Source organism: Episyrphus balteatus, chromosome 4, assembly GCF_945859705.1.
Source record: "Episyrphus balteatus chromosome 4, idEpiBalt1.1, whole genome shotgun sequence".
In the NCBI taxonomy this organism is placed as follows: Eukaryota; Metazoa; Arthropoda; class Insecta; order Diptera; family Syrphidae; genus Episyrphus; species Episyrphus balteatus.
In genome coordinates this window covers 37,309,122-37,336,558 of record NC_079137.1, presented here as the reverse complement: position 1 = coordinate 37,336,558, position 27,437 = coordinate 37,309,122, and the positions used below count along the sequence as shown (strand labels likewise).

The 27,437-nt window shown below is 30.2% G+C and overlaps 1 protein-coding gene and 1 long non-coding RNA gene across 3 annotated transcripts; one reads left to right on the top strand and one right to left on the bottom strand.

Annotated features, from left to right (window-relative positions):
• Positions 1–7,380: 7,380 nt before the first annotated feature.
• On the bottom strand, positions 7,381–27,415 carry LOC129918188 (poly(A) polymerase type 3). 2 transcript variants are annotated; one of them, XM_055998576.1, is made up of 10 exons: positions 26,962–27,377; positions 19,695–20,528; positions 19,432–19,628; positions 17,260–17,474; positions 16,810–17,164; positions 16,495–16,746; positions 15,886–16,354; positions 10,548–10,644; positions 10,368–10,447; positions 7,381–7,426 (listed from the first exon to the last, which is right to left on the bottom strand). In XM_055998576.1, exons 2-7 carry the CDS (start codon positions 20,464–20,466, stop codon positions 16,076–16,078), a joined length of 2,070 nt encoding a protein of 689 aa, XP_055854551.1. In that variant the 5' UTR covers positions 20,467–20,528; positions 26,962–27,377; the 3' UTR covers positions 7,381–7,426; positions 10,368–10,447; positions 10,548–10,644; positions 15,886–16,075. The 2 variants fall into 2 exon arrangements, with proteins under 2 accessions (XP_055854551.1, XP_055854553.1); XM_055998578.1 differs by lacking the exon at positions 7,381–7,426 and having other exon boundaries at positions 10,306–10,447; positions 26,962–27,230; positions 27,330–27,415.
• Positions 25,842–26,940, top strand: LOC129918189 (uncharacterized). Its single transcript, XR_008772932.1, has 3 exons — positions 25,842–25,954; positions 26,011–26,607; positions 26,681–26,940. It is a non-coding gene; the product is annotated as an uncharacterized LOC129918189 (long non-coding RNA).
• Positions 27,416–27,437: the final 22 nt, after the last annotated feature.

Here is a 27,437-nt window from a genome sequence, read left to right as displayed (position 1 = left end):
TGCTTGAATTTTTGAATTTTTATATAAAAATAAATTATTTAAACTTTTTTTTACTCCCAAAATATCGAAATAACTAAGTAAATAATGACTTTATTGAATTTTTAAAAAATACGTGTTTTATTAAAGATAAAGGCCAATCGATTGACTTAATAATTTTTAAATTTACGACCTTGGGTTACAAAAGGTTAATGCAAATAAAAAAAAAAACTGGGTTTCCCGGCAAAAAAGTAGGATTCAGTTTTTTTGTTATTCTTAGGAACTTTAATATTTATTAGAATGAAGTCTTTAGTATTTGACTAAAAACTACTAGGTCATTAACTAATGGTATAATTATGTCCATAATATTGCAAAATTTTATACAAAATCAATTAAAAAACGTAAACATTTTTTTTTTTCAAAATTTCATCTTTAAAACTTAATTTCTCAAAATCTATTTGGTGAAACAACTTAAGTCAAAAAATTAAACAAAGAATAGATTACTAACTTTAATATAGCACAGAATTGTACGTGCATTTTCTGATTTTTTATATTTTTTTTCTTCCGGCTAATCCAGGAGTAAGAGGGTTAGCACTTAAGTGGCTTTTACTGTAACAAGAAAATGAAAATTTTTCCTTCCGAATAACTTTTTGGTCATTTGGTACCTATTTGATGTGGGAAATGTGCCTAAATATTTTTGGCCAGGTTTTAGACCACTGTGGGTCGTTAAAATTTTCTGCTTGTTAGTCAGTCGTATGGTACTTCACTTTATTTCTAACTGTTATTGCTGTTTTTTTTTTGCCAATCCGTCCCTTGTGCCCCCCCCAGAAAAAAATCCTGGATCCGCCCCTGATAGGTATTCTAAATGAGAAATAGGAACCCATAACTTAGTAATACCCAAAAAGTCCCAAACATTCGAGATGGAATGAATAAGTGAGTATGAAAAATTTTATCTTAAGGCAAAGTTGCATATTTTTCATTACAGCCAGAAGCAAAAACGAAATTAATATTCCACTAGCATTTAAATTATAGTGGTGTGTTTTTGGGAAATCAAACGCTAAATCAAAAGTATCGACAAAACCACTTATCTTAAGTTTGACTTTTAAAGTTCAATAAACCCACGAAATCTCTTGAGAGTTTCAGTCCTTTTGTTTTGTTTTTGTTATTATTGAATATAAGATAAAATATTAAAAGATCATTTTTTTTTATTTTTTTTTTTTTGCTCTCTTCGAAGTTTAATGTTATGCAAAAAAATTGTTTTGAAAACTCATTTCAAATGTTAGTATATTCTAAAAAATCTTTATGTTTGAGATTTCGTTTCCCAAAATTTGGCTTGAAACAGAAAAAAATTATGGTCAATCCCCATGCATTGGAACTAATTGTAAGCCTTAAATTAAAACTTTCCGAGTTTGAAACAATGTAAAAACAAACATTAAACTAAATTTTGCTTTCAGAATTCAATGGGTAACATAATATTTAACAAGAAAGGAATGTGAGCTCAAATTTTGAAAAAAAAAAAATTATGAATACCTAGAAAAGTTTAAACTGTTTTATTTTTCGAAGGAATTTTTCCATAAAATTTAGATAGTGTGATAAAAAAACACTTTTATGGAAAACTATTTCGAAAATGTAGGTAGTTTTTAGTGTTTTTATTTTGTTTTTTTTTTTTTTTTTTTTTGTATAAAATAGGTACTGTAAGCAAATCAACCACTTATGCTGTGGTCACAAGCCATATAACCGCCTATGTCGAGGCATGAGCGATCTTATAATGCCTTTTTGAGTAAACTTGCACCAAATTAATATATAGCCTATAGTTTATAGGCTAAAACCACCTAAATCGAGACAAAAAAAATTTAAGCTGATTATGAAAAGTCAAGCGTATTATAGGCTACAGTAAATGTTTATTACTCACAAAAATTTTAATCAAATAGTTAGAGCCATGCTAAGAATAACATCAAATTTCTTCTAAAATCCAATTTAAAAAAAAATCGCTTCAGCTTCTATATGTACTTCTATGTTAGTTTCTCATTTTTAACCCCATCAAAAAAAGCTTTCATTTGAAATTTATTTAAAAGAAATTCCTTAATTTATTAATATCTATATATTCATATCGACGACTGAGACTGAAAATCTGCTAACTGCATTTCAAAAATTATTTACAAATAGGTACCATATTCGAAAATTTATTCAAATATCTAAAATTAATAAGAATTTAACATTATTTTGCTTTTACTTTCAAAAGGACAAATAAATGACAGTTTTGCATTTCAACAAAGAGCTCCCGTTAAAATTTGTACCTATAAATTCTTTTTTTCAGTAACTTGATTAATTTGTGTTTAACAGTGACTTAGACCACTTTCATATAATCACCGGCACTTTTATCTATAGAATCATTATGTACTCCGTTAATAATCTTGTTTGAGGAAAACTTTAAATGAAAGATTATTTAACTTGTATATAATGATTACAATAAATTAAGCATTTGTAATTAGGAAAAGAACAAACTCAATCAATCAATTAAAACGTAGGTAAACCATCTCAAGAAAAGAAGCTACTTTAAATCTTTGATTAATATTCCAGATCATAGTGAAGTTATATAAGATGAATGAAATTAAATAAGTTTAATCACATCTTTTGTATCACATTTCACTTATTAACTTGGAACATTGTTTTTATCCCTTTAAATAAAAAATATAAACCCAGCTTGTTAATAGGATTGAACGCAGTTTTTTTTTATTACAAATTAAAAAAAAAAAAATTACATATTAATTGCATTTTATAATTATTCTTAGTGTAACATCATAATTTACCTGTTTATAAATTGTCTTTTTGGAATTTATCATTATTTTTTTTTTTTTTTAATTTTGTTTATTTGTTTTAAGAAACTTTTATTTAATAGTTAAACCTTTATATCAATACACCATCTTCTGAATTTTGCGAGGGAAAACTTTCTTGCATTTAGATTTGGAGAATTTTGTAAGGTTCCCCTCTTGACGGGAAAAGTGCCTCCAATTGTCAACGGTCACGATCTAACCATACATTTGCATTGCATATGTATACAAAAGCTTCTTCTACATTAACATTGATATAGCTTAGCGAATTATAGGAGAATAGTGGATAAGTCGAGGCATACAATATTTTTTTTTTTTTTAATCAAAACTCTTTTGTTTTGCAGCTATAATTGCATATTTATTAATCCAATGAACCTAATTAATTTTTTAATTATGTTTCCCATTGGACGGGAAAAGTGCCTCCAATTGTCAGAGGTCAAGATCTTACCGCACAGTCAAACTCGTAAAGCTACTTTATTTTCATTTATCTAATCGATTAGTAAGAATATAGAGGATATGTTACACATAATACCTATCGTCGGCTTAGAGTGTAAGTCTGCTAACTCCCACCTGAAAACTCCATATACAAATGATTTCAAAAATTGATTAAAAATACAAAAAGCTTTCAAGTCTTATCAATTCTTTTATTAATAGTATGAAATCTAAGGAATAACTTTATGCTGTCTTGAATTTATTGAAACATTTAGAAATATTTTATTTTTTATCAATTTTGTCACGAGTGTAAAAGTGGAGTTAGCAGGTTTACACTCTAAGCCGACGTTGTACATTATTTGTTCATAAAAGTGGATAAACTTTTAATAAATTTTATGCATATTATGTCCTAACCTTGAAACGTTTCTTTCTAGTTTGTCAAATGATAGAGGCATCTTAATGAAAAAGCATTTTATGAAAACTGCATTACGTAATGAAATGAGTTATAAGAGAATACAATCTTACACTATGTAAAGTGCAACAATTTTGTGACAAACTATCGAAACTACATAAAGTATGTTCAACGAGGATTTTTCTAGATCAGAACAGGACAGGACAGCACAGTTTCGTGAGAAACGTCAGAACAAGTTAGAATAGTAATAGTAGGGGAGCCTGAGATGCTAAATTTGCAGTTGCTCGAGCGCCATGGGGACCTATTGGATTGCGAAGATTAGGTTCTAAAACGAAAAAAAGTATATGAAAGTTTTAAATTTAAGTGGGGATAAGAGCTTATAAACACGTTAAGAAAATGTAAAAAAAAAACTGCCACATTGAAATACTCGAGCGCGTCAGATATTAATAGGGTATACTCGCATTGACTTTGTGATAACCGATAAATATTAATCTGACGATAAGACAGTGGTGGGTGGCTACAAAAAGCGGTAGAAAAAATTAAAAAAAAAAAGTTATTCGAGCGTGTCAGATTTTGAGAGGGTACGTTCAGTGAACTCCTAATAGTGTTCAATTTGAATAACTGACGATTTGGACGTGGCCTACACTTATAAATCATTTTTGAAAATGTAAAAAAATATTGTTAACTTAAGTTACTCGAGCGCGTCAGATTTTTCTACTGTAGGTTCAGCTCGATGTTGGAGTCACCCTAAATGATAATCTGACAATTATGTTAAGGTGTATTGCTAATCTGACAATTTAAAAAAAAAATTAGACAGTTTTTACCAAACCAACCCAACTCAACCAACCCCACAACTGGACATCCGGGTCTGAACACCCCGAGGACAAACTAGTCAGCAGACTTTAAATTAAGTTTATCCATGTATAATATTTATTTATATTTTATAACTTAGTCATTGTATAAGGTTAGGCCCCCTCTGTGCCAACAAAATTTTGTATCTATCAATGAATCTTAGACATAAGTTAATTTTAAGTCAATTGTAAATAACAAGTTCAATAAAAACAAAATTGAAAAAAAAAAATTAGACAGTTTTTGAATATAACAATATTTTTCGTTTCTTCTGGTTATTACTTACTGGATGTAATACAAAATTTACATTATATACATATTATATACAAAGGTCAATCAATAATAATTTAATATTCATAATAACTGGATTCGTCTTCCAGGTTGGTTTCCACTTGTTCAACTTTGTCGTCATCTCGTGTTTCTGTAAGCAAAAATGGTTATGATACTTACTTGATAATCTTTCTTTCGTATGATATTATATTATTTAAAAGTAAACGTACCTAAAGTCATAAGTTTTGCTCGTCTGGTCTTTAACGAAAGAAAAAATACCCCAAATCTAAGAACACTACGTAATGACCAGACGATCAGAGCTTCTATATTTATTAAAGATGGGGCTTTTGCTATAAAGTTAAGAATGTCACGTTATACCTCGATACAAAAATTTGAGTGTTGGACCGGACTGGATATTCTCCTATAGTAAATTCCATATAAAACGTCTTTTGGGACACGTTATTTTTTATCCAATTTAATGAATTCTTTAGATTAGGTTTAGACAAAAAAAATTAAGATATTTCGACAAAAACGTTAAAAACTCAGCAACACGAACCAAAATATTGTATTTTTTTTTACTGTACGTTCATGATTTATCGATAATTTTGGCTATATTGCCCCATGAAAACCGTCAGATTATATTATGTTTTTCGTGTTCCTGATAAAATTCCCTTCAGAATAAAAAAAAAAGTTAATCGCGCTCGAGTATTTCGAGGTGACGTTTTTTTTTACAACTTTGTGCCTCTCCCATTTTCTTATGCCACGCTCAAATTGTCAGATTATTGAAATATACACTTTTCTAGATGTACTTAACCTACCGTTTCTTAATCTGACGCGCTCGAGTATTTCCGAGGATCGATTTTTTTTTACTAATCTGACGGGCTGCACACAACGCAAACCACTGTATCAAGCTTTTATATTTGGTAGGAGTACATTACTGAGTACAAGCTTTCTCCCCATATGATTTTCTGACGCGCTCGAGTAACGCGCGAAATCCCTTCCTGGGCTCCCCTACTATAAGAAAAACTTGTTAAATTCTACGGGGCACTCAACAGTGGAGCAAAAATTTAAACGATTTAATAAATTGCTTAAGCCATTTTAGTAAGTTACTAAACCAAAAAGACTGATTTTTAACTTAGTAACTTACTAAATGGCTTTAGCAATTTACTAAATCGTTTAAAATTTTGCGCTGATATCTTTATTTGATTGAAAAATTTGTATTTAACATTATGCGGTTTTCATGAACGCATGTTTATGTTAAAGGAATATGTATTTTTAAAAATTAAATTTAAGTTTATGTTTGAATTAAGAAACGTATTTGAAAATTCTTTTGTAATTTAAAATGAATAAACAAAATTCAAACTGATTTCTTTAAAAATCTAATCTCAGTAAACTCTAATTAATTCAGACTTCATTTAATTTAAAATAAATAAACTAAGTCTTAGTTCCTTCATTCACCCCACAATATGTTTAATGTCATTTGAAAAGACAATGCAGTTCAAACACATTTCAAAAATTTCCCCAAGTTCATAAAATATCGAATTCCCGTAAAAAAAAATGTATCGAATTAAAAGCCTACCTAATGTTAGGTAGGGGTACATAATTAAGAAAAAAACATTCCCGTAAAAAACCTTAATTTTTATTGTAACATGGAATGATTCCGAGATATTGGATTAAATGCACCTTTGTGCATTCTTGATCCAAAATGCTACATCGTCGATCAGTTTCATGGAAAAAGAATTGAAATGCCTAAATGGAGATAGGAAAATAAATTAGTTTTACCACATCACTTTATACTTAGGTGTTTCATATTTTGTCTTCTCTGTCGTTAAATGATAAAAACAAACAATTCAGTTTGAATTCTCTCTCATTTAAAAATCTCATTTCCGATCATGTGGAATCAATCCAAAAAGTCCAACTTATTTTAATGGGTACATTCAGTAACATCAGCTACTTTAAAATGAATTCCCTGATGTTTTTGAACGTGCCTAATATTAGCATCATTTTCGGGCCGAAAATTTAGAAATATGAGTTAAAATTAATTAGGGAAATTTTTCTTGGCTAACTTTCCAATAAAATCAACATAATTAGAAGGATTTTTTAAGACAGCTAACCAATTCGAGACCCGAAACTTGACTAAATTTTTAGACCCCGCTCACTATTTCTAATTACTCAGCTTTAAAGACAACTGCAATCTGATACGATTTTGTACTTTTAGTTGGACTGGTATGAAAATTAAATAGGTAATATGAAGAAAAATGTTGGTTTGTGTTCTTGCTTAGCGAAAATAATAACCATTCGGAATTTTGTCATTTTTATACCACTTACTTAATGTAGGTATGTAATCTTTATCCAATTACAACTATAGACCACAATACCATTCCTAAAAGACAAAAAAAGCGAAATCTGAAATTTAAAAAAAGGTAAATGAACTCGATGGAAAATACCATCGAAATAAAACACAAATTTTTCTGTCGACGAGTTCTTTATTATTTCTTTTCCTTTATTGAAAATATGAAATTAAAATTTGTTTTACATTAATTAAAAAAATTACATAGTCACAATTTAAAGAATTTATTTAAAAGAAAAAAAAATGAAATAAAATTTATCTAAATTATTTATTTATGGAAGGCAAATTTATGTACCTGAAAAATATCTAAATAAAGAAAAAAAAAATTAGTTAAGTACTATATTTAAATTTCAAAAGAAAAAAAAAGATAAATTTAATTTTTGTAAATTAAAAAAAAATTAAACAGGATAAGAAAACTGAATAATAATTAAAATTGTTTTTTATTTTTGTGTTTAATTGGCTTTTTTTTTATTGAACTCTTTCTTCAGTTATACATTTGAATGTTGTTTTGCTTTTTTTTCTTAAGTCAAAATGAAACTCGTCTATGTGTTTGAAAATTTGCTAAACACACGTTTTTTGTTTTTATTAAATACCAATGCATTAATTTATATAATTTTAATGTTAATGTATAATTAAATGGATATATCTTGAAAATGAAATGTGTTTTTTTTTTCATGTGACACCTACCATTTAATTTTAATTAATAAGTTTTTTTAATAATATGTTTCTATTTACAAAGTTATATTAATATGATCAGAAAGTATAGTTTTACAAGAGATGCTTTACCTCGTCGAGTGTATAGATTTATATAAAGCAAATATGAAATTTAATATTAACTGAAAATTAAAAATTATATTTAAGTGTATTCCATTAATTATTTATTGTAGAATTATAAAGCAAATAAAAGAAAACGCATTAATTGCATCAAGCCGGTTGATCACATATTATATACCTATATGCATGCAAGTCTCTTTTTTTTTTGCATTTCTACATGGATATTAGAATAGATAAGCCGAGTAAAAAAATATTATTCTCAAATCAAATTTTGTCATCTCTTAAAGCTATACATTCTCAACATACATTTTTTTATATATGAATAATATATTCTTTCAAAATTGCATAACAATGAATATTGAAGAGTGCATAAAAGCAATAAACATACACATACAAAACAAATATCCACACAATATATTTATACTTAAATATGATCTAAAAAATAATAAACGAATACGATAATTTTGATATGATATACATAAATCTATTAACTTAAAGTAATATTAAGGAAATCTAAATTATGTTAACATGGGAAAATTTAAAAAAAATTGCAAATGAATCATACCCACGACTAATTTGTACTTTAAGACAAAAATCGATTTTTTAAAAGTTCTTTTAATTCCATATATGTGAAAGATTTAAATAGATTTTATAAACACTTTTCTTGAAGGTTCGTACAAAGTGGGGTTGAATAAAAATGCTAGCAAAAAAAAAAAAAAATAAAAATCGCGTGCACACCCAAGTAGACCCTTTTAAGGTTATTTATTTCGATGCACTGAATACAATTCCTAGGTCCGATAGGCCCAATCTGATCACGGTTTTAAAGTGCTGGTTTTCTTCACTCAAAACCTGGACCTTTATGTGTCAAATTGACCTCGGATTCCGATTCAGATCACCTTAGTTGCCGTAGGTCCAGTTGTAAAAACAAAGTTCAGCCTTTGGTCAAATTTTAAACTCACCGATTTCAGCGGATTAGCGCGGAATCAAGCAAGCTTAAACCAAAACTAAACTTCAGATAGAACATCGATTTAAGAACATAAAAATTGCTGAATATTTTAAATATGTTTACAACTGGCGCTTAGTAATTCGAAAATCACGAATCACAAACAAAAAAAAAATGATGCAGAAAAGGATGTGTTTAAGATTTTGTCGAGTTGCATTTAAGGTTAAATAAAACATATACAAAAATATCAATAAATGAAATTGGCCGAGTTGAAAGCAGGCCACCTGAATTTTTGAAGGTTCTAAATGATCAGAATTAAATATCGCCTAAATGTTCATTAAATTGTTATGGTATCCAATTAATCAGTCTCGAAAAATTCGCTTCCAAAATGTATTTGAAAAAAAAAAAGATATGTTAAAAAATTGTTCCCCATTTCACACGTGAAAATAATTCACAGGAAAGAATTTTTTTAAGGACACAATAGTAAGAAAATAAAGTGGACTTTTTTATGGTGGGAAGACATTATGAATGCAAAGATCAAAAACCAAATTTTGATGATGATCTGGGATACGCACTTATTTGACGTAGGATATTTGTGCTATTTCAAAAGAGTGACACGTTTTCAATTTTTGTTTGCAAGAATTTGGAAAAAAGAAAACCTATATCGTGTAAATTTATTGTTGCCTCATACCATGTTTAGTGAAAACTGTAGTGCATTCGTATTTTACGTAATCATAATTATCTATTGCATTCTATTGAGTTGTTAAAATTAATGCAATTCTTAAAATTCTCAAAAAAGATATACGGTTTTTTTTTTTCAAAAAATGCTCAAAATACAAAAGTCGTTCATTCATATTCATAGTTTTTTTCAATGCAATTTAATTTACCCATAAATTTGGAAGATGAATTAATTGTATCTAAAATACTTAAATTATACTAAATGTAACTTAAAAAATACAAAGAAGAAAACAAAACCAATCTAATATAATTTCTATGATGCTACATTATAGATACATACATTTATATGTGTGGTGTGAATATAAATATTTACAAGTTCAATAAAAAAATTATGTTTTTTCTTTTTGTTTTTAATTTTATTCTAGAATAATTCCAATTTTATACAATTTCCTTTCAAAAATGAAGGAAACCTTTTTTTTATATAATATATATTTTTTTTATTTTTTTCAGTTTTCTTTAAATAATAAAGTTAAATTTATATATTTATAAACTTATATATTTTTTTTTTTGTTGATGTTGTTTTTTGTTTAAACAATAAATTCAAGAAAAAGAAAAGTCAAATGGCTTTTTTTTAGGAAACCTTCGACATTTTCTTTTATTAATCATTCTGTAAAGTATAATATAAAAATTATTGATTTTTTTTTTCTTTTTTTTATATATATATGTTATATTATATAATAATTATTTTAGTGTTATTTTTTTTTTGTTTTTTTTTTCAATGTAAGAAAGTATAAACCAAAATTAATTGAATATTATATGTATTTAGTTTTAATTATATTTTATATACCCAACTTTTTCTTGTTGATGTTGTTTGTTTTATTTTATTCTTTTGCCAGGTTAATATATATTTTGATCCTGCTGTTAACCACACTCTATAGAGATATAAAGGACAGCATTCATGTTTTATTACACATAACAAAAAAAACAAAAATATGAAAAATGTTAATTAGTTTTATAATTATTTGTATTTACAAGATGTTTTCAGATGCGGTAGGTGCTGCTAGTTCCGTATTTGGGTTCCGAATTATTTTAAAGTTGTTGATTTTAATAAAGTTCTCTTGTTACTACACTGCGAATATAAATAAAATGAGAAAGAAAGAGAAGAAAAAAAAATGGATATTGAGTTGATACAATTTTATGTTTGCAAATCGATGGATTAGAGTTAAACCATACATAAATGTAATTGGTTACGAGGGATGAAGCAGAATGTTTTTTTTTTTTTTTTCTTTACTTTTAAGGAGAACTTTTTTTTAAAGGCATGCAACTAAAAGATTGAAATATGTTCCTCTATGCCGTTTAAGGCCCATTTTCTGATACGAAACTTTAACATTAAAAGCATTTTGTTTTCCTTTTCGTATCAGGAAACGGATCTTGAAGTCTTGTTTATTTCCTGTAAAAGAATAACAAAGACTTGGTTTCCTTACAATAGTGTTGATCGTCAATATCAAATGCTAAAACAAGGATGTTCGTTCAGTAATATAGAAAAATTTAATTTGAATTAATTTACAGTTTTATCAAATGCGCAGAATCAGAGCAAGTGCAGTATCTGTGCAAAAACCTAAATTTAGTTCTTAATAAAAATAGCAATGTGCAGCTTAATAATTTTAACGTTGACTTTTTTTCGGATCGGTTTTTCAAAAAATAATTTTTTTGTAAGTATACAAAAATTTCGAAATACAGTCGACTCAGTCTAAGTCAAACTTTCACAAGACTCGAAAATCGGTTCGAGTTAGAGAGAAATTAGAGTTAGAGGGATTTATTTTTTCATCAAAATTGTTCATTAAAAATGGTGAAAAAGTTCGACTTAGAGGGAAATTCGACTTAGAGGGAGTTCGACTTAGAGGGAGTCGACTGTATTTACAAAACAAAATTTGCTGTGGAGTTTGACGAAATTATTTTTTCACATATTTGAAGTTCATTTCAAGAAAATTCATTAATCCGTTTTGAAAAAATTGATTTTTCAAAAAAAAAAAAATGAAAATTTTTTTGAAATTCCAAAATCAGTGGAGGAAGAAAAAGAAGAAGCATAAATATTTTTTCTTAAAACCATCCTCTAACCTTAAAAACAGATAATCCTCATTTTATCTTTTTAGTATCATAGAAATCGGATTTTACTTTACTCTCTCGAAATCTCTTCTCTGGATTAAAAATAAACACAAACGCTGTCTAAACAACGCTGCAACAACAACATCTCTTACTGGAAAAAATTATATATGTAACGCAATTTTATTGGTGGAAATTGTTGGCAGCTATACCCTTACAGATATACCCAAAAGCTAATGTTTACTTAATTGTTTCATTGCTACAACCGTTGCGAACAAAAAAGCTAAAGGAAAACAAGATTTTAATCGTCTCCACTTTTTCGATTATTAATACCCAAAATCCCAAAGTCCTATTTGGATCTTCAAAAAATAGCATCAATAATGGAGTTTTCGTTTGAACTATACCTATCTTTTAAACAAATGCCGACTCTTTACGAATCGATTTTTGCCGTGCGGCGAAGCTTTTCGGATTTAGTCGACTCGTGTGAACGTAAGGTGACTAAAGTGACTATACCCGTAGAAGTATCCTAGTCGACTTTAGCCGAGCGACATATTGTGCGGCTAATATCGACTCGTGAAAAGTCAGCCAAATTGTTCTTAAGAGGTCATATTTTGTATGCTGAACATTTATAAGACTACTCCAAGTTACTGTAAAGGTCCTTTTAATGAAGTTACTATTTTCAATGCAACAGTTACATATTATCATTCAATTCCGACCAATAAAAATCCTGTTCATAATTATGTCTGGCTCAAAACCTAAATGCCCTGGGGGTATATTACGTAATACGAAAAGAGCGGCAAGTCAAAGATACTGAAGTAAACGATAGTCACGACAAAGAGCGATTATGTAAAACGAGAAAATCGTTTAACCAAACAAAACCGAAAAAAATAAAACGAAAGTTAAATAGCAGTCGTAAAGATTAACGAGTATCGTTGAAGTAAAACGATTATCGTAATACGTAGCCGCATTTCAACGAAAACGAAGTAGTTTAAACGATAATCGTTTTACAAAATAAGAGGAATTATCTAAAACCTTTAACTACTAACTTTAAACCAAATCGCCTAAGCGATTAGTGCCGACTTTTCACGAGCCGATTTTTGCCTTGCGGTGAAGCTTTTCGACTCGTGTGAACGTAAGCCGCAGGTTATTAAAGTGACAATCCCCATAGAAAAATCTTAGTCGTCTAAGGCCGTGCGACATATCGTGCGGCTAAAATCGACTCGAGAGAAGTCGACATAAGGCTTTAGCCTGAAGCCTGAACTGCATCAAATCACAAAGCGAAAAATGTTTTCAAATTTTCAAATACATATTTGAAATTTTTAAATGTCACATCAATATAATTTTGCTTATGATATTTTGTACTTTTTATACTTTTTTTGCTTTTGTGTTTTGATGTATTTACACAGTTCTAGGCTGAGAGAGAGACAGACAGAATTGCGGGACCCACTTCTTTCGTAATCTCCATCATCTTAATGTCATGTCTTATTGTTATCTCGAGTTCGATTTTCTTTAACGAATCCTAAGTAAGTAAAAAGTAACATTTTAAGGGTCCAGAAAAACGGCTCTGGTTCTTTTTTGTCTAAAATTAAAGTAATGATACGTCAACGTTGTATTTTAGTGAGTACTCTTTCTAAGGACATAATATCTACCTACTTTTTTGATTTGTTTTTTTTTTTTTTTTTTTTATAAGTTTATGAGAAATCAAATTTGTTTACATATATGCGTTATTCTCGAGACTCTCAGTGTGAAGACCTTACTTATCGACTTATGTTTGATAACTTTTTAAAATTTATTTTTCATAAAATTGACATGATTTTATCTTCTCTAACCTACGAGAAAGAGATGAATCACGTTTTGTCGGTAACGTCAGATTACGACTATAACCAAAGTATTACTTTCTACGAATAAATAGGTTTGTGTCTAATATATCAATTTAACGAAACTGTAGTTCTTCATTGGTTACTTTAAGCCAGAACTATAATTGGAGGAAGCAGTCGGATGCTAATGTCAAATTCACGTTTTTGTTGTTGTTCTTTTTTTACTTTTCGACAAGTTTTCATTCGTCGAGTGCGGTTGAGAGCGCTATTCCCCTCCGTTTCGTCCGACGCATCCGACAATTATAGTTCTGGCTTTAGGCTTTTGTCACCTTCCAAGTTGAATGTAGTACTGAAGGGGAAAACCATGCGCAAAATCGAGTCATGAGCACAATATGTTTTTTAAAACAAATTTCGGTACAGTTTTTGTGGGCTAGTCCAGACCAGACACCTTAATTTTTTGTTTAAATCAATTGCCTTGAATAGTTCCTTCTTTAAGTGATAGTTTACTAATAGTTTACGGAAGCAGAAACCACCAAACGAAAATGCAAGAGAACGCGCATTTGCACAAGAAAAAAGATATTTAGAATTTCGGTATAGACTGTTTGGCAAAGGATTTTTATATTTGCATATTAAAAAGGTTCGCTTTGATATTTTACAAAATATATGTATGTGTTTACGAACTCACCAAAAGATTCAATTAAAATTATTTCTTTTTTTTTGTCAAAACCATTTAAAGCCTAGTACGCTGCTGATGCGAAAAGAAAAATCCCATACAAAAATGACAATGAAATCGTTCTGCTTTTCGTTCTGCAGAACGCTGTTCCACCAGCGAAATTAAAAATTATACCAGTTTATTCGGAGAAGTTTCAACTTAGGCACATGAGATTTTTGTTTGTTTTTTGTTGTTCATCTTGTCATTGCATGCCTTGAGATTTCGTAAGCATTCTGTTGTCCTGGTGGAGATCAGCGCACTAGGCTAGCTTATTGTAGCATCGTAGAGCAAGTCATCATGGACCATCAAAACACAAAAAAAAAACAGCAACTACCAAAAAGTGTACCTTTAAAAAAAAAGGACTATTCAAATAGTATTGAAAATAAATTTCTTCCCTTAGTACCTTGTGATGACTTTTATTTTTCAAGTGCTGCTCATTATGAGTAACCCTATGATGGTTATGTGTTGTTGATCCGCAAGATGTGGTCTGTTAAAGCAATTTTGTTCATAGTCTATAAACTCGAATTCATTGTTTATTGACCCCTTTTGCTATTGTCAATAATCGATTGAATTTTAGTTAAGTGAAAAATGTATCATCTTTAAAAAGGTAAGGAGTTTTTCAACTATCATAACTTTGAATAACTTTTATATGACATCAAAATTCAAGCTAAAGTTTAAGTTTTGTCTTTCATATTCCAATAGTTACTATTAGTATAAACACAAAAGAGACCCTGGTTATTCTCAGCAATGATTAATGCCTTATATTCCCTTTTTTTGGAAAGTCATTACTAATATAATTCGCTCATTTACTTGAACAACGAACTATCTCAAACACCTGATATTTGAGTTTGTAATACCTTTCAATTGCAGATAAAATTATTTCTTTTTTCGTTTAATTTGTTCATACGTGTTGATAAGAATCTACTTTGTACTCTATGCAAAAATTTATGACAACAAAAATTAAGGAATACCTTGAACACGTAAATGAGCGTATGTACTTTTTTTATAAAATATATAATGTCAACGCCTTTCTTATTTTATTTAATGCCAACGTCAGGGTTAGGTTAATTTAATTAATTGAAAAAAATCCTTCAATCAGCAGTCCTCCTATATAATCATTTGACTAAAAATTGAGAATAAAAGTTAATTTTTGTTCACTGGTAAAAAGGAAGTGGTTAACATTGAACTTTTGCATTATCCTTAACTAAGTTTCTCAACAATCCACATAAAATCGCTGCTATCTGCGCTTGCTTGATTTTGTCATTTGATAAAATTTTGAAGAATCCACATATATTTTCTTCTAATAATTGAAAATTTCAGGTCCCAAATAAGTTTTTAAAAAAAGTACGCATACACCCTTTCTTACCACACCAACACCTTTGTCTAATCTTACAACTTCTGACTACCTAATAATTAAAAAGCCTAAAAGAAGAATTCATTTTAGAGGAATAAGAAGAAAAAATAAAGAAGAATTTTATATTTTTTTTTGGTTTTTCGATTTATTTGCAAAATAAATATTCATTTTTTTATTTAATTTTTTTGTTTGTTTTTTTGTATTTTTTTTTTTTGTTTTTTTTTTTTAATTTTTTTTTTTTTGTTTATTTATTTTTGCATTTATTTTCTTTTTTTATGTCAAAATTAAACTAAATAAAATTGTTTATACACGAAAAAGGGTTTTTTTAAAATAAAGAGAATAAGAAAAATGTATAAATGTAAAATGATTAAATAGAAAACTTACAAGTAATTGTCGTCATAATCGGTTCCCCCTCTTTACTCTTACTTGCGGCAGTAGTATCAGCAGCGACAGTAGTAAAAGTAGTAGAATTGGCAGCGGTGGCAGCAGTTTTGTTCATTTTGTTGTTGTTATTATTGTTGTTATTATTATAATTATTATTTATGGATGATAAAGATCTTTTGAATTTATGATGTCACGAGCAAGCAACTTCAGTCGTCGTTGTTGCTGGATTGTTTGTTTTTGAAACAACTTTGGAGGCAGCAGCTGATGCTGTTGTACTGGTAACACTACTTGCAGTTGTTGATGATAAATCGTCCGATGACTTTTGTGGACTATCATCGCTGCCATTTTTGAGTGGTGTGTTGGATTTTGTTGGAAATTGTGGCGGCGATTGTGTTGTTGAAGTCGGTGTTGACGGAGTCATTGCTGAGTCACTATTGCCTGACGATGCATTTGAATTTTCTTCATTTTGCTGAGACAGAAAAAAAAGGTTTTGTTTAAAATAAGATTTCTTTTCAGATATAAATAAACTTGTATTATAGCAAAACATATTTCTAAATACTTTTATTTTGATATAATTCAAGTTAATCAACATCATTTTGTTTTACTTACTGATTCACTATTTCTACTGCGCTTCGAGACAACACCACTGCTGCCACCAATACTATTTAACGATGGTTGTTTCTCCAACTCGGAGGACAAGCGTTTTCTAGTAGCTAAAATCGAATTATTAAAATTATTATGACTCTCCATAGAGCGTCGTTCCCGTTTCAGATATTCCCCATCCAAATACAAACTAAGTAATTTGCGTTTTACATGACGAGCTTCTATGGTCATGCCTTCTCTCAGCATTTTTATATTCACCTGTAACAAAACAAAACATTATTAAACATATTTTAAAAAGATGAGTAATTTCAAATAACATACCCCATGTGATATAACATGCTCTGTAAAGTTTTGAATATTCTCTGTTAAATTAACATTCAAATTTTCAGTGCGTTCAAATTCCAAACCAATGAACCACATCGAACAAAATGATGCATCCGAAACTGGATGTTTATCTTGTGAATTTGAAAGATTGCTATTTCCTCCACTATTCTGACATTTTGTATCGCCTTTCCTATATTCAAAACATTTTGGATTAACATGTGCTAGAGAAATATGTTGATTACGCTCTAGATTTCCAATAAGAAGACGAATCTTCGATTCAACTAGACCACACCATTCAAGGTGATCTTCAGCAGTTTTTGAATTAACAAGTAGAACTATGAAATGACGATAACTAAAAAATAAACAAGTTGGAAAAAAATAAAAAGACAATTATAGAATGAAGCAAGTTTCTTAAAATTGATTAAATAATTCAAAAAATATTCTCACGTATAGAAGAAACTTGGAGCTTCAAATAGCCTTTCCCATTTGGCTCGTCCAAGCATTATTTCATCTGTTGTCGACATTCCACGATTAAATTCATTTAAAATAACTTTTTTTGTCGATTCCGACACATTAAATGTAGAATTCTGTTGAGGGTATGCGGGTGTAATGATTGGCATCAGATGATAACGATCAGCTGCATTTACCCGTGGATCCCATACCTTAAAAAAAAATATCAAAATCAAAGATGAATTAATTTAAATTCAAATTAAACATGAATAATCGAGTTCATGTACAATTGAAAAAATGGATTCTTAAAATATATAAAGCAGAATTGTAAGGACACGACCAATCCTATAATCTTTCGTGACGGACAAATTATAATCAACCGTTCTTCTTTTTTTGCATTTGAACGCTTCCAGGGCACTTATCAGGTACTTTTGTGTAAATAAAAAATTGATATAAAACTGCAGTTCATGTATTTGGATTGGCATACTAGTTTGGTTGATTTGTATTTGATTTTTTTCTGAGGAAATATAATCCGCTTCATATGTAACAAGTAAAAGTTACATCTAGAAAAATGTAGAAACTAATTATAACCCACTCGTTCTTCAGATTTAAGATAAAGACATAGAAGTGTTTGCAGTCCATAACGCAATGATGAACGCGAAGAACTATAAATTGCTTGAATACACACATGTCTTATGAAAGTGGACTAAGTCACTTTTTGCATTGTTTAAAGAAAAACTTATATAATAATTTTCTTATAACGAGCAATAAAGAAGTTTATTTACTGCAATTTCGCTTTCAAATAAACTTTATCCCTTAAATAATAATTATTTTTAGGCTAGATTTGATGACATTTTTAGGAGTGACAGTCCACTTTCATAATTAAGGGCACATATAAGGTTTTCAATTAAAACCTTCCATTATTTCTCCTTAACCATCGCTGAAGTTTTGGCTGGAATTCTTTCAAGACGGCCCACACGCTGCAGCAGCCGTAACCATCAATGTAGAGCGTTATCTGGCCAAGATGACGGGTTTGACTGCTAACGTCATGAACAACTTTTGTTTCCAACTGGAGCACTCGGGCAACAAATGGCAGCAGGTCCATAGCTCCAAGCTACAAAGAGAGAGGATCTTTGATAGTCATGTGAAAGTTAACGTTTGCCCATCACAAATTTGAATTTTTACAAGGACATTTTAAATGAAAGCGCGATAAAAAAAATTTCAGACTACAAAAAGAGCTCGACAGTTTTCCTGCAAACTTCTTACACGGAGCACCAACGAGAGAAGTTGAAACTTCGAATGCTTTCCTGAAGAGTCACAAAATGAAATAACGTTAAGCTTCTGAAGCAAAGATTGGACGGAAATTTGCGTTCTCTCTGTCGTTTCTATTTTAATAAGTTGATTTATATCGAATAGAAGAAAAACTAGAATGTTTCCGAAATGGAACTTCTTGCATTGCTCATATTAACACCATGCAAATCATTGCTGAGCAGTACCTTGATCACTACTTCACATGCTTTTCATCGACTTTCCTTGCGCAGAACCATTCCAAATAAGTAAATTGCCTCGGAGGTAGATTACGCAATGTAAGCGTATGATGACCTGAAATTTATCGGACTTTGCCATCCCAGTTAAAACACCTGGACGAAGCGATGTAGGCGTATTTTTTTTTATAGAATCTTGGATTATTTAAAGAACACAATATTGAGGAGCTAAAAATTAACAATGCAATGCAATGATCAGCCTAAATATGCAGAAAGAATTTTTTGAGATTAAAGACCAAACTAAGATAGTTCCGCGCTAATATAATCCGCACTTCTTAATGTTGCTCGTGCTAGGTCACATTTACATTTATTCACTGTTGAAGAGAAATCTTCAGAACTTGGAAAAGGTTGCAAGGAGCTGAAATACCACTACAACACAATTACTGGAGACCTGGAGTTGAGACGTTATGCCTATAAAAACACGCGGACTTAGTCTGAGGATTAGCTTAACCAGCAGTAACAAGAATCACACCAGTGAAAACTAGATGAAAGTTGTCAAACAACCTGTTGAGTACAAAAACTTTATTTTATGTATCCAGGTCCACTCTGGCCTCCATAGTGGTACCAGTGCCATAATAAATTAATTAGTAAATTAATCATAAATATTATTAATTTCTATACTTACAGAAAATCTCAGATTTTTATTTTCTGGGTGCTTTAGTAGCACTGGATTTGGCCACTTCCATCTGGAGAAGACCAAAAAGAACTTATGAACTAAAGTTGCGGCAACTGCATTCGGATATAGCTGACAAGTGCGTGCAACAAGCATAGCCCATGTCACACCACCAAAGTATCCAAGTGAATTTGAATAGATTCCATGCTCTAATATCAAACAAAAAAAAACAGTTAGATTTATTTATTAAAAAAGGGGAAAAAAAATAAACTTACTTTTAGCCCACAATTTAATTGATCTCAATGCCAAACGAAAATTTTCAATATTCGGCACAAGACTGAGTATCTCGTCTGTAACCCGACAACCATTCAAACTTCTCACCGATCTAGGATCAAGATTTTTCAATAAATTATCATCTCGCAAATCGAAATCATCGGGTATCTCTTTGAGTGATAATCTCGCAAACAGTAAATCAATTTCAATTCCATCGAAATTCATCTTAATAACTGGCACAAAGGCCTCTTCAACAGCTCGACACTCCGTAACTTCGGGTTGCTTCTTGAGCAATTCGAAGAAGGACGTAAAATAATCAGTTCGTTCGATGTTACGTGGTGCCACACACAATGCGTCTATATCGGCACCCTTGTGATGCACTCCCAGACGATATGATCCAAATGTATAGATTTTACCTCCTAGTTTTTCGGCAGCCGCTTCTGGCATATTCTTGGCAATTGAAACATCTTTCACCCATTGTTTCACCAGAGTATTTAATTTTGCCAAGATTTCCATACGGTGATTGAGTTCATCTTGTGATTCGAATACTTTGTACGGCTCTAACGTCTGACGGAGTTCGTCTGTTTTGATGATATCCTCGGGACGAGGATCAGCCAAACTTATGGCCGAAGTCATTCCCAGTGTCTTGGGTGCGGTTTGTGATTTATTGCTACCAGGCCCAGAACCACCGCTGCTGCCCGATGTCGAACTAGCTGAAAGCGATTTGGTGCCATTCTGTTGAGTGGTTTGAAGTTTGGCATCGGCGTTCCACATTTTTTACTTGATTGTGTGTTATTTGCTTATGTTGTGGTTAATTTTCTTCTTGTATTATTTGTCTGAAAAAAAAAAAAATAAAGAAAAAATTTGTTTATTACAAAATTAAAATGAATTAACCTATCAAACCATCAGATGTTGGTAATCAATTCATATAATTATAATTTTCTTTCAAATGATCGCTATCATCAAAGCTTATACTAGTTCAGTATGATGATAAATCACCAGACTCAATATCGCATGCTAGTCTATTTTATTTATTGACTATATTTCGATGATAAGTATCAGAAATATTGTATATATTACATGGAATACTTTGTAACCGTTAAATAATTCAACTGTTGGCCAGGTTGACTAAATGGTAACTCTCTGCACTTTTTTTTAGATAAAAAAAAAGTGATTTAGTAGGTCAACACGAAGTGAACATGATTTTGAAACTTACTGGAAATCAAGGCTTGATTCAAATTATTTCCATATTTTATTTTCAATGCAAGGTTGAAAGAAAAGAAAGAATTCCAAGAAATTAAAAACTGATTTTAAAGCAAAAAAAAAATGACAAATAAATTATGATGTTGTTGGTTTTTACTGAAATTAGCTAAGAAAGAAACAAATTCTTAGGAAGGAAGGAAGAATACATTTTTTCACATTTTGCAATTTTTGTACGTTATTTGTTATTAGTTATAAGGAAAGTATTTCGATATTATTATAATTGTAATATTGATATGATAAATTTAGGTCTAACACAAGAAAACTGATGTGAGGTATCAGTAAATATAAAATGTGTGAAATATTCAAAAATAAAAAAAAAATAATTTTCGAAAAAAAAACATCTATTATGTTATGTGAATATTTTCAGCGACTCACATATTTTTTTCGAAAAGAAGCCAAATTTAAAACCAATTTTTTGGTATTAGGGATAGATGACTTATTAAATGGAAATAATTTTCTGTTGGTTCCATAATCATGGATTCTTACTACGGTTTTTTACACAATATTGATATAAATCGATTAACTCTCACGAACAAAAATGGTTGCCTGCTCTAGCCCTAATTGGGGAAACAAAAAATTGATTTTGAATAGGTGGATATTTTGTATAACCACTAAAATAGAACAACAAAGGATGAAAAGCATTTTTTCTTGGTCCACGGAAATGAAGAAACAAATCATTTGAATTGATATGTTTTTTTTTTTTTATATATTTTTAAAACGAAGAATAGATACGTTACAATTAAATAAAATTAAGAATTTGCCCTTTAAAGGATGTAATAATAATAATAAAAAAGTTAAAACATTTTTATCCATATCCATATTATGATTATTCTATCATATACAAATATACAGATTATCCTAATAACAATATCCAGTTCAAAACTTGTGCAAAAATGCTAGAAAGCTACCTAGACCGGTGCAGTGAAGCACTTTATCTACTGAACTATTGTTAATTCAGTATTTCAATCGATTTTATGACAGTGGAAAATGATTTTGATCTTCGAGTCATCCTGCAATAGCAGAACTTCCTTCCAATACAAGACTAAATAACAGATGTTTCAAGTGATTCATATACATGTGTATAACCTTTTAAAATGGAAAGTGATGAGTGATGACGAATCAGACGAGTTATATACGCTTGTTCAGTCGTTGATTTAGTCACCTGTTTCCTACTACCAAAAGTTGTTAATTTTTAACTTCTGCCTTTTACCAACAGTCAAACGTGGTCACTGGTCAACTATACTGCCGTGCTAATCAAAAAGGGCGCATGAGCCAAAAATCCAAATTTGAGTTAAAGGCATATTTGACATCCTGAAACAATGCCTCATTTATATGTAAACTAAAAACAGTGCATTTCCAATTCCAAGTGGCTCAAAATAGTCAATGAATATGAGCACAACAATATTACTCCACTGTATTCCTCAATAGAAAAATGCATTTATTACTAACTCTAAAAATTAAAAAAAATAATTAGATACGCATTTGGGAAGCTTGAACAATATATAATTATTGTGCAAACTAAAAATTATAATTTTCCTAATACAAGTTGCTTAAAATCATTTTTGAAATTGAGCGCACTTACAATTCTCAACCTTTTCCCTTGTCAGTAAAATGCATTTATCTCAAAACTACAAAAATGTATATGCGCCCTTTTTTCTTATCACGGCAGTATACCAGTCTCTAGTGTGTCGGCATCAGAGATTTCTTGGAACCACACGAAGTTGTAATTTGCGTATGAAAACGTGCACAAGTCGAGTACAACCTCAACAAACTTGATTTTATAGGCAGCTCAATACAGCTGTTTAGAGCCCCAGACTGCTATCTAGAACCCAAGAGGTCAAGCTGGCTGAAGAGATTTGTTGGTTCAAGCGACAGTTCTGAGCGTCAAAACGACATTAAAACATATATGAAAATGTATAGAACTAGCCACTCAGACCTTGAGCCCTGGGAGTCGAGTTCTTATAGAATTTTTAGCATTTTTAGATTCCTGCTCAGCAAATGGGTCAACTCTTTGCTCAAAATTGCAGCTCAAAAATTTATCGCTCAGTCCTTTAGCTTCTCAGCCGCTCTAAGTCTATCTTGAACAGTAAGACAGACTAACAGCCTTATTGTGATTTCGGATTTTTAAACCTAATTTACAAGCAAACTGGCCAACTTTCTAATGGAATTTTGTAATTAGATTTCATTTAATAACGGTTAGGAATATTCTCTGCTTTCAAAACTTTTCTTAATTAAGTAATAAGATATCAACTATCGATTGATAGTTGCAAATCGCAATAAAGCTGTGAATAACTTTCAATTGAAAATCAAAATACCCACGTTCAGGATTTTCTTTCCATTTGCAATCGCAAGGAAAATGTGGTGGATATGAACTATTTTGGTTCAAGAGTTATTCATTTTTTCATCAAAAATAAGTATATTTTGTCTAACCACTGACTTTTAGTAGCTCGAGGAAAGGATTATTTACGCGAGTAAAGGTTTTTTTCTCCGTTATTTGGAAGGAATTCAATATCTGTTGCTCTAACTTGCCTTAAAGCGTTTTTTTTTTATAATTTTTAAATAGGTGTTTTTTTAGCATAACTATCCGTAAGTGCAGTAAGAGTTGACTTGTAGAACAAAAACAACAAGCAGCTGTTGATGAGAATATAAGTAAAGTCCAACTCAGGATATATGAATGATGATGCCTATTTTGAAAATTCAATTGAGGATAAATTTACCAAAAATTTACACCTAATACCTACATTTTTTTAATATTTTTCTAAAACAAAAATTACATCTGCAGAGAAGAAAAAAATACGATTAAGATTCTTCTTATTACAGCAAGAGCAACAAAATTTGAAAGAATTATTAGTATGAAGATCCAAAGAAGCCAACATATTAAAATTACAATCTCTCAAAAGGAAAAAAAAAATTAAACCCGACCGACTTAGTTTTTCGCACTGTACAATTCAAAGGAGACCCTGAGTCAAAAAGATAATATCATACAACGTTCCAATACGACCAAGAACTAGCCGACCTTAACACATGTCCCAGGGATTGACTGAATATTAATTCTTTCAGGACAAAACAAACTTGGCATTCATTGATATTAATATGTATGAGTTTTATCTTTCTTTTTAATATATAAAAATCTCGTGTCGCAGTGTTTGTTATCAAACTCCTCCGAAACGGCTTGACCGATTTATATGAAATTTTTTACACATATCGGGTAGGTCTGGGAATCGGCCAACATCTATTTTTCATACACATAAATGGTAATGGTTGGCCCACCATAAACTTTTTTTTTATTTCTGAGAAAACACTTGTTTTTTTTTAATTTTTTTATAATTCACTATTGAAAAATACGTATAGTTCTAAATTTTAAACATTCTAAAGCCAACCAATGTTTTTAATCGCAATTTTTTGTTGAAAATCAAAGTGTTTTATTATTATGAAACATTTTTTATATGTTTTTTGTGTTTTTTCTGTCGAATCATTGTGATGTCAAATAAATCACATTTAATGGAAAACGGGGAAGCCCGGCTCAAAACAACATGACTTTGTACAGCCCGTACCAGGCAGACTCAATACTCAAGTAGCCGCGTATTTTTTCGGGTTTAATTTGACAAATTTTGTTATTGGTTGGTGGTTGATTTGGTCAGTTTTGTTAATTGCAATTCTTTGGTGTCAACTGGGAAGGCGAATGTGAAAGTGATCTTTGGTGTCTTTGGCAAAAACAATATAGTCTAAGAGCCCAGAGCAAATTTTGGGAGTGGATGTATAACAAAAATGTGAATATGCAGTTTTATAGCCTTATGGGCTTTATTGACGAATTCAAAAGTCTGGCAGCTTTAAATCGCGGATTTATATGGTTTTCGGAATGTTAAATAACTCGAATTTTCCAATCAAGGTGATTAGGCTAAATTAACACAAATTCACTTTCTGAATATAAGCACTTAGGCTCTGTCATTTATCCTCAGCTTGAAGATATCAATCTTAACCGTGCGATCGATAGAACTCAAGATATAAGCTGAAGTGCGTTCTTTTTCTAACAATAGTCAAAGATCGTTGTTATGTCAAAAATTATTGTTCAAGTGTCATTGTTAGAAATCGTTGGATTTTTTACAAATCATTTAGGAACGATTTATTGTTAGAGATTGTTAGACTGTCAAACCACCAGCTAAATTTCTTTTGAGAATACTTTTATTTCCATTATTATAACGAAAAAAATTGTTTTTTATTCAAAATAAATTATCTTTCATCAAAAAATTACAAAACTCTCTTTTTATTTTAATTTTTTCCGCTTATTTCAAAAGAAAAAAATTGTTTGTGTTTGTTTTGTAAACAAAACATTCACTTTGACACATCAACAATCTCATGAGTGTTCAACTCATATCATGGAGGTGAGTTGGAAATAGTTACGATTTGTAACTATTTGACACTTCAAAACGAGTTTAGGAACGATGTTCATCTGTCAAATAGTTACAAATCGTAACTATTTTGTAGTTTAGGAACGACAAAAGTTAACGATAGTTAACAATAGTTAACTATTGTTAGAAAAAGAACGCACCTCTGTTTAATAGCCTGTTTTCACTAGAGCCAAAATGAGATAATTACGCAAACTATCTAATTTCGAATGTCGCATCGACAAGATTGAATTATTCAGGCTTTGGGGAGATGACAAAAATTGGAAATAAATACTAGAAAAGGTGGAACGAAGTCCGCTGGGTCAGCTAGTTAAACAATAAAAATTGGTCAAATTTGTAATAATGTATTATTTATTTTTAATATAATATAGAGATTAAAAATTTATAAAATTAATTTTGGTTTAAAATTGTATAGGCAAAGGACTCTAGATTTTGAAATGATCTCCAAAAACACGAAGGGGAATTTAGTTAAAAATAACTCACCCCTGCTTTTTCGAAAAAATAAATTTCAACCATCAAGAAGGGGAGCAGTGTCATTTCTCTTCTTATAAATGTATGGAAAGTAGAAATTATTCGACTAAGTTGAGACATATGTAAGTATAAAACCGGAAATAAGATCTCCAAATAACATCTTTCACTTTCTTAACAGAAGCCATACAAATTCAACAATTCATGGGTATACGAAACGATCACAGTAAAAAGCAAACAAAGAACAGACATAAGAAAAAGATAATCACCTCACATTCTTTAAAAAACAAAACAAAAAAAATAAAACAAACAAAATATTCCATGATTACTCTGAGTCATTCATAGATCTTCGAACCCGGCGAAGGACTTGAAACATTCTTTTACCCAAAAAAGCTGTTAGGAATTTGACAAATCAAGTTAAAAAATAAAAATAACCTACTTAAAATTATGATATTTTGCTTGTTTGTTTTTTTTTTATTGTTTGTTATTTAGCTCTCTTCCCGATCGACATTCTAGAGAGAGATCAATAACATTTCTAATTCGAACTGCGTATAATTATTATGAGAAAGCGACGACAGCGTGCACTAACCTTAAACGAGATTGCGAGATGATAAGAAATCAATTTCACTTGAAAATTGATAACAAACAAAGTGGACAAAAAAACGAATCTCATAATAAGCAACTTTCTGAAGCTAAATTAACACAACAACATTTTGCAAACAAAACAAAGAAATGCCAGGAGTGACTTTGCAAAATTAGTTTACTTATTTTGGACCAAGTAAAAATTACAACAAAAAGCAAGAAAATAAAGAAAAAAAACAACATTTTGTTTTCGTTTATATTTTTTTGAGCTTGGAGGAGCACGCTGCACAGCTCCACGACAGAGCAACCAGCAAATAATAACCACCACGCATTTATTTGCTATCCACAAGAAACAAAAAAAAAAGAAATTCCAAGAATACACTTTTTCCACCACCGACGACGGACTACGAAGACGGAAGAACGAAAAAACAGACGACGACTGTTTTTTTTTTTATTTTGCTTGGAGGACGGAGGAGTCTCAAAACGCACATGAAAATTAAAGTTTTTAAAAAAAGATTTCGATTAAACTTTTAACAAAATAAAAACAAACCTTTTTTGAATTCTTCAGCTTCTTCGTTTGAACAGTTTAGCACAAAAACAAATTGTATAAATGCTTTTTTTGGATTTTCACAATTTTCGAAGAAAATTTCGTCGTTTTTTTCGTTGTGGGTCGATGGAACTTTTTTTTTTTCTAGCTACTTTTTTTTTTTTTTCTTCTTCGATTTGAAGTTTTCTCTCCTCTCGATTTTATGGATGCATTGGTGAGTTTTTTGAAGTTTTAAACCATTTTTAAGTTTGATTTTTAATTGAGGAAGTAAACTGCGAAAGATTTTATAATAATTTGAATGAATTTTAGTAGATTTTTTTTGTGGTAATAAACGAATTTTAAAGTTTTGCAAGAAGAAAAAAATAACACACACAAAAGCGCTTGACGTTAACTCCGCTTTGCAAGATGGCTGTCTTGAAAAATAATGATGTTTCGTTTTCGATGTGTTTCGGGTTTTATGGATTTGAAAGATAAAAGAA

Coding starts and splice junctions, on each gene's coding strand:
- LOC129918188 (XM_055998578.1), bottom strand. CDS start 20,466: ATGTGGAACGCCGATGCCAAACTTCAAACCACTCAACAGAATGGCACC. Junction 19,629..19,694: donor AATTAAATTGTGGGCTAAAA/GTAAGTTTATTT, acceptor GTTTGATATTAG/AGCATGGAATCTATTCAAAT. Junction 16,355..16,494: donor GCAGTAGAAATAGTGAATCA/GTAAGTAAAACA, acceptor TTTCTGTCTCAG/CAAAATGAAGAAAATTCAAA.